Below are 7,725 nucleotides of genomic sequence, written 5' to 3'. Positions count from 1 at the left end.
AAGCTACTCTGCGTCCGACTGCTAGTTTAGCTGTTGCTGCTAGTTTCAGGAGGCGACGAGCCTGTGGAGAATTTGAGCTGCTGCTCGCGGAGGCAACCCGCCGCAGGAGGAGTTCAACTGCTGCTTCCGGTGGCAGCACGCCGGAGAAGGAGCTGAGCTGCTGCTCCCGGAGGCAACACGCCGGAGGAGGATCTGAGCTTCCGCTCCTGGAGGAGACACGTCTTCTCTGGCACTGCTGCCACGCTGAGCCCCAGGTCTTCTCCGCCGTCTGCGTTGTCCATCCATCTCAGAGGTTGATTAGGCAGTTCAAGTGTGATTTGTGTCTCCTTACACCTAGTTAGCTAAGCTTCCTGCTTGAATTTGACATTACCTTGTTATTGCAGAAAAATTAGCCAGCAACAATGGCGATGGTGCTGGATGCATTTGCATCCTACCTGGTGGACATGCTCACGCAGGCAGCAACAGATGAGGTGAAGATGATGTTGGGCGTCACCGGCGAGATTGAAAAGATGGGAGACAAGCTTCGGGACCTCAAGAACTTCCTGGCCGATGCCGATAGGAGGAACATCACCGACGAGACTGTTCGAGAGTGGGTGGGTCTGCTCAAGCGTGCCATGTACGAAGCTACTGACATCCTTGACCTCTGCCAGCTCAAGGCCATGGAGCGTGGACCATCCTCGGTAAACACAGGGTGTTTCAATCCCTTGCTCTTCTGCATGAGGAACCCCTTCCATGCTCGTGAGATCGGCACCCGCATCAAGGCGCTCAATCAGAGGCTTGACGATATCAAGGAACGGAGCACTGCTTTCAAATTTATCAATCTTGGGTCCTATGAGGATCATCGCAGCAACACCCATGCCTCTCACCATGGTAATCTAGGCCAGGAGACGGTAGGGGACTTTGACCGGTCGGCTATTGTTGGAGACAAGATTGAAGAAGACACAAGAGCACTGGTGGCCCAGATCATGCAGACTGGAAAGGATGTCAACAATGGCATCAAGGTGGTTGCTATCGTAGGTGTTGGTGGGATCGGCAAGACCACCCTCGCCCAGAAGGTCTTCAATGATGAGGCAATCCAAGGTGAATTCAGCAAAAAGATATGGTTGAGCATCAACCAAAACTCCAGTGAAGTTGAGCTGCTGAGAAGAGCTGTCGTCGGTGCCGGTGGAAATGCCCAGCTGGCTGGGAATGCAAAGGATGCGCTTCACCGAGCCCTAATGCAGGCCTTGAAGGACCACAAGACCTTGCTGGTAATGGATGATGTGTGGGATGATGGAGCTTGGGAGCGTGTGCTCAAAATACCCTTGGCCAATGGTGCTGCTTCAGGCAGCCGTGTCCTCATCACAACTAGAGATGAACGTGTCGCCCAAGGGGTGGCAGCTATACGGCCGTACCACCACGTCGACACATTAGCGCCCGATGACGCTTGGTCATTGCTCAAGAAGCAGGTTTGTACTTAAACGCTAACCTCTTTCATTATCTCTATTTACTTATTAACAGTACTATGTAATTCGTGTACTACCTCTTGGAGGTAATATGTTTTCCAATAATTTTGTAGGGCAACATTACTTTGCTAGTGCCACATCACTAATTGAGACACGTTCAGATAATTATATATGTACTGTTCCTAGATTTTGTTTAGTTGAGCTTGCGTAATAGTTAGAAATTTGGATAATTATACATGCATTGTTTTTACCAGTGAATACATATGGGTGGTATATTCTTGTAGTGAGTAACCTTTTGCGAATACCCAATCTCGTATTCCAGCTTACGGTTGAAGATCTAAGTGCTCAGCTACTCAACAGAGTCATAGGACACAATATAAATGGAAGTTATTTTGAGATAAAAAAACAACATTTTTTTCAGTCCCTGCTGATACAACAAAATAATATAATTTCCTGTGCAAATTTTACTCATGAATGTTTGGCCTAGTATTATGCTCTTTAGGTGATTGAGAGATAAGATAATTTCACGTGACCGTAAAATACGAGTACTAATAAACTAATACATGATTTCCGCTACATCGGAGTACAACTTTCTATGACAGTGATGAGAGAGTAGTGCAAAAGTAAAAGTAAAAGGAAAGAAAAAATGTTTTCTAGGTATAAAGTATGTATGTTATATGTGCAAGCCATTGGACAAATCTTCGGCATGTAGGAGCAAGATTAGTAAATACATTTAATCACATTTCTTTTTGACATGTACTTTCTGTACTTTGAGCATTTACAGTCAATCTAGTCCTCTTGTCTCTTAGGAGGTAAAACTGAGTTCATAGTCAATCTTGGCACACAGTTAATTAAGCTTATCGATCCCTTCAACAGGTACTTTCAAATGAGATAGATGAAGACCATATCAGTACGCTAAAGGATATCGGATTGAAACTTATAAAAAAATGCGGTTGCTTACCACTTGCCGTTAAAGTAATGGGAGGACTCTTGCGTCAAACAGGGGGGCTACGTCGTGACTGGGAGCAGGTTTTGGATGATTCTAACTGGTCAACAACAAAAATGCCCCAAGAGCTCAACCACACAGTATACTTAAGCTATGAACATATGCCTTCTTATCTGAAGCAGTGCTTTCTATTCTACTCTCTTCTTCCAAAAAGTAGAATTTTTAATCTGGATCAAGTTGTTGCAATGTGGATTAGTGAAGGATTTATTCATGGAAATTCTATTGATTTGGAAGAATTGGGAGAAAATTACTACAAGGAGTTGGTATCTAGGAACCTGATAGAGCCAGATAAATCATATGTTGATCTATGGGTTTGCAGCATGCATGATGTTGTTCGCTCATTTGCTCAGTATATGACTAAAGATGAAGCACTCGTGGCTCAAGATGGAGAAAATGATATTCTTGCTAAACTTAGTATACAAAACTTTCTTCGGTTGTCCATAGAAACTAACCAATCACAATCAGGTGAACTTGATTGGAAATGTCCACAGGCGCAGCAATCAGTGAGAACATTGATCTCAACTATCAAGATTAAGATGAAGCCCAGTGATTCACTGGCTACTTTTTCTAGTTTGCGGACTCTGCATATGGAATCTGCAGATATAGCTGTATTGCTTGAATCATTGCATCAGCTCAAGCACCTGAGGTATCTTGCACTAGTAAATGCTGATATATCTGTACTTCCAGAGAACATTGGCAAGATGAAACTGTTGCAATTCCTTGTCCTTGTTGGATGTATAAAATTGGTGAATCTTCCTGATAGCATTGTGAAGCTTGGCCAGCTGAGGTTACTTTCACTTCCAGGAGCAAGTATGGTACCTAGAGGGTTCAGTGGTCTGACAAATATGAGGAAACTAAGTATGTTTCGAGCTCACATGGATGATGATTGGTGCAGTTTGGATGAGTTGGGGCCTCTTTCCCAGCTCAGGTTTCTTGAATTAGTTCAATTGGAGAATGTATCTGCTGCCTCATTTGCTGCTAATGCTAGGCTCAGTGAGAAGATGCATCTTATCACGCTGATGCTGGCATGTACCAGTAAACTTGGAAACGATGGGTTGGTCAAAGAGAAGGAAGGTGTCTTTGAGGAAGAGCAACAACGAATTGAGAAGGTTCTCGATAAGCTCTGCCCTCCATCTACTGTAGAAGTTCTTGAACTCAAGGGGTATTTTGGCCGGCAACTCCCAAGATGGATGATGTCCACATCAATGGTGCCCCTCAACAACTTGAAGATTATATTGTTTAGTGATCTGGCTTGTTGCACACAACTTCCCAATGGGTTGTGCCAGCTCCCCAATCTGCAGTTCCTACAGGTCTCTCGTGCTCCATGCATCAAACATGTAGGGACTGGATTCTTGCAGGTGGCAGTAGCTTCATTTCCGAGGTTAAATAAATTGGTCTTGAAAGGAATGGTGGAATGGGAGGAGTGGGAGTGGGAGGAGCAAGTACAAGCCATGCGCCGTTTGGAGGAACTTGTGCTCAGTGAATGCAGACTGAGGCATGTTCCTCCAGGCCTTGCCTCCGATGCAAGCTCTTTGAAATTATTAATTCTACATCAAGTCAAGCACCTTACCAACATTGAGAGCTTTCCTTCTGTTGTTGAGCTTTTACTGAATGGATGCCCCGATCTGGAGAGGATCACCGATCTCCCCAATCTGCAGAAGCTTACCATCGAGAACTGCCCAAAGTTGAAGGTGTTGGAGCATATCCCTTCACTCGAGAGGCTGGTCCTGAAGGATTACGCCATGGAAAAACTCCCAGAATACATGCGAGACATAAAGCCAAGGCATCTGCAGTTATTCTGCAGGCTATGGTTGCTCTCTGCGGTAGCCGCGGGACAATCTGGCACTGAGTGGGACAAGTTCAGCCAAGTGGAGCATGTCAAGGCATATGCAGGTGATGGAGACAACCCAAGAAAATGGTATGTTTTGTACACGAGAGGAGACAACTGCAAGTTGGATTCAAATATTAGCAACTCTATCATATTTGAAGGTACAAAAATCAAACATACAAGCTTTGTCTTAATTTGTTTGAATAATCTGATTCTGCCCGTTTATAAGGTTGTTTGATTTTATCTCCTGCTTTTCGTCCATATATACTACGCGATGACGGTATATATTCTGTACCTTCCTACTGCATCTTGCTGAGTATTTGTCTTCTTACTTGTTGTTCCAGATTTTCTCGAGATTAACTTATCTAGAGTATCATGTAACCACTTCTGTATTTTTCTTTCCATGCAGAAACCTTATCATCTTCTATGGTGGATGCACAAGGATTTGACTCTGTGTACAAAATGAGAAGAAGTACCTTCAGTTACGTCTGCAGCTTGGTGAGGATCCCATTTTTGGAAGATATGATGGCAAGGGATCACACTTTTGTTGATGGGAGATTGTTGTCTTTGCAAGACAGAGTAGCTGTCGCTCTGAGGGTACTGAGCTCTGGTGACTCTCCGGTTACCGTAGGATTCTCTCTTGGAGTGAACGAGTCAACTGTCTCGCTGGTAACTCAGGTGTTTGTTGAGGCTATGTGCCAGCGAGCAATGCACCACTGCAGCTGGCCTGGCTCCACTAAAATGGAGAAGATCAAGCACAAGTTTGACAATATGCACGGCCTCCCAAACTGTTGTGGTGTTGTACGTACAGATCACATCACGTTTGGATCACAAAACCCTGACCATGAGGAGAATGACGTGGTGCTAGTGCAAGTTGTCGTTGATCCAGATATGAGGATCACGGAGGTTTGGTTGGACGGTGATCTCTTGGAGGGCATTGAGGAATATGCTTGGCTGAATGGCGGTAAGGTGAAGTTATCAGATGGCTCGGAGGTCAGGGAATACATCATTGGTGATTCAGGATACCCTATTCGTCCATGGTTCCTTACACCTTACCAGTTAGAAAATGGTCTCCCGCTCTCAGAGTCCAAAAGGGAATTTAACAGGAGACACTCTGCAGCTACAGCCATCGCGCCGAGGGCGTTGGCAAGGTTGAAAGACACGTGGAAGTGCCTGCAAGGAGAAGGGTGGCATCCAGATAATCAATTTGAGATGCAGTTGACAGTCGGCGCGTGCTGCATGTTGCACAACATAGTGATAGACTTGGAGGAGGATGAGGGTGCAAGCATGCCGAGCGGCCACGGGGGGATTTACGTTGAGAAAGCGTGGAAGTTAGCAGAGCAGGATGCTGTCAGGGTGAGGGATGCACTGTCCCAGCACTTGACCGGATCTGGAGGTAAAAAGATAACTCTTAGTGTGTTATTTATATTTAGTTTATTTGTTTCCTCCTATTGATTCCATGTTAATTTCATTTGTTTGGACTTTAGTTCACACAATGGTTGCAGAGGAGGAAGAAGCAGATGTAGCAGCAGTTGCATCTGGTTCAGAAGATGGAAACAAGGAACACGATGCACGCCAACGACAAAAGGCAGATCGAGGAAAGGAGAAAGTGCATGATAGCTAGCTAGAAAGAAAGGTGAGACCATACTCTCCACTGAAGAAGTTTGGTACTCTTCTTTTTTTCTCGACACGAGGGCAGGGGGGCAGGACTCTTGTTAGTTCCTACTCTGCACGTACTGTATTGGCTAAATATTGCTTCTTCTTTTATTTCTCGACGCGAGGGCAGGGGGACAGGTCACACTTCTCTTCTTAGTTCCTGCTCTGCATGTACTGTATTAGCTAAATATTGCGTCGACGACTACGCATTCAATTGATAGCATGATTTGGTCTGCTAATGAGCATCTCTACGCCATATGTCTGTACTTAATGACAATGGGAGACCTTGATACAAGGCCACTCCGCCACTAATAGTATCCTGCTCCTCAGCTTGGTTGCATCGTCAGATCACTGCTCAAGAGCAGGCCCTGGCGATGGAGCCCAAGGCTAAAATTGTGTTGGCACTAGTAAGCTTGTGTGATTCAGAAAACAACTAGTCGTAGTAATAATGTAGCTGCATGGAGACTGGAGACTATTTGTGGTTTATAATTGTGTGCTGTGCTGTAACCCGAGGGGAGTATTTTTTGTGAACATAACGAGGTAGTGAGGGAGTCGTGTATGGGCAAGATTCATTCAGTCGATTGTAGCAGTTGTTAATTGATGTGTTGGCTGTCCCTCCCTATCTCGCTGTGTTGATATTTAATTTATAGTACAAGGTAAGAGCAGAGCGGGTGTAGTGTAGTGATCAACTACTTCAATTCGTGACTGCTGCATGTTGCCCGGAGGTAAGTTGGGGCACTGGCAGTTGTCATTTGGATTTGTACCATACACAAGTTGAGATTCATTTTCGGTTTCGGTAGTCGTCATTTTGTTCTGCCACTGCTAGCAGTGCAGGTGCTTCCCAAGCTACTTCTTTGCATCCTACTCCCTCCGTAAACAAATATAAGAGCGTTTAGATTACTACTTTAGTATTCTAAACGCTCTTATATTAGTTTACAGAGGGAGTACATATCAAATTTCATTCTTTCGTTTTCGAAAGGAAAATCTTGTGCTTTTATTATGTCGCTGATGTTGTCACTGGCAGTCATACTGTTAACTCACTCGGAAGGAAGCTAATAAGCTGGTTGACTGAATTGGATAATCAAGTTCTTATCAGATAGCTCAACACTACGTACTACTGTGTACCTTGTTACACTCCTTAATAAACCAAGCTCAAGTCTCATGATCTAGTTTAAATCTTACCTTGTTGTGAGCAGGTGGAAGCGAGACTACCCGGGCTAGGCCTAGCTTGGACATCCTCATCCTGCTGCTGCTCAGCCTACACTATTGAATTACATCCGGCAGTAGGTTGTCAGGCGAAAACACAAGCATTCTGTAATTTATATTATTGGCAACAAGAAAGCTTTTATGAGATTGAGAGAACAACTAGTAATGTAGCTACATGGAGACGGAAGACAGTGTGTAATTTGTTTTGTTTCAGTTGCTTGCCTGTAACCTGAAGGAAGAACTTGTGAACATATATAATGGCAGCGCTTGAGTCTTGTTTTTGGGCAGGAGCCGTTTGTAGCAGCTGTAAGGATGTGTTTCTAGTCAGCTTGCTCTGGTCAGGTAGCAGCATTATAAGTATATGTCTGGCAAATTCAGAAACAGGTAGCAAGCACTATGTCTTGCAAATTCAGAAACTTTATTTGTAACGGAGTAGCAGGGAAGTATTTGCCTCCAGTTCAGGAGACCACTACATACATAATCATGGATGATAAGTAGTTTAATTTTAAAAAACTGGCCGGTGATGCTGTCAAAGTTGGCATCTTGCTTCTCTGCAAGTCATAATTCATTTTGATTGAGTTGCA

The 7,725-nt window shown here is 44.4% G+C and overlaps 1 protein-coding gene across 1 annotated transcript; it reads left to right on the top strand.

The window, feature by feature from the left end:
* LOC109782967 (putative disease resistance protein RGA3) lies at positions 1 to 7,426 on the top strand. The gene is made up of 6 exons (XM_045231199.2): positions 1 to 292; positions 384 to 1,448; positions 2,322 to 4,440; positions 4,689 to 5,675; positions 5,767 to 5,915; positions 7,132 to 7,426. Exons 2-5 carry the CDS (start codon positions 402 to 404, stop codon positions 5,901 to 5,903), a joined length of 4,290 nt encoding a protein of 1,429 aa, XP_045087134.1. The 5' UTR covers positions 1 to 292; positions 384 to 401; the 3' UTR covers positions 5,904 to 5,915; positions 7,132 to 7,426.
* The last annotated feature ends 299 nt before the right edge of the window (positions 7,427 to 7,725 follow it).

The sequence above is a fragment of the Aegilops tauschii genome, chromosome 7 (assembly GCF_002575655.3).
Source record: "Aegilops tauschii subsp. strangulata cultivar AL8/78 chromosome 7, Aet v6.0, whole genome shotgun sequence".
In the NCBI taxonomy this organism is placed as follows: domain Eukaryota; kingdom Viridiplantae; phylum Streptophyta; class Magnoliopsida; order Poales; family Poaceae; genus Aegilops; species Aegilops tauschii.
Note: the sequence above shows the minus strand (reverse complement) of the source record. Positions and strands in the feature narration are given on the sequence as shown.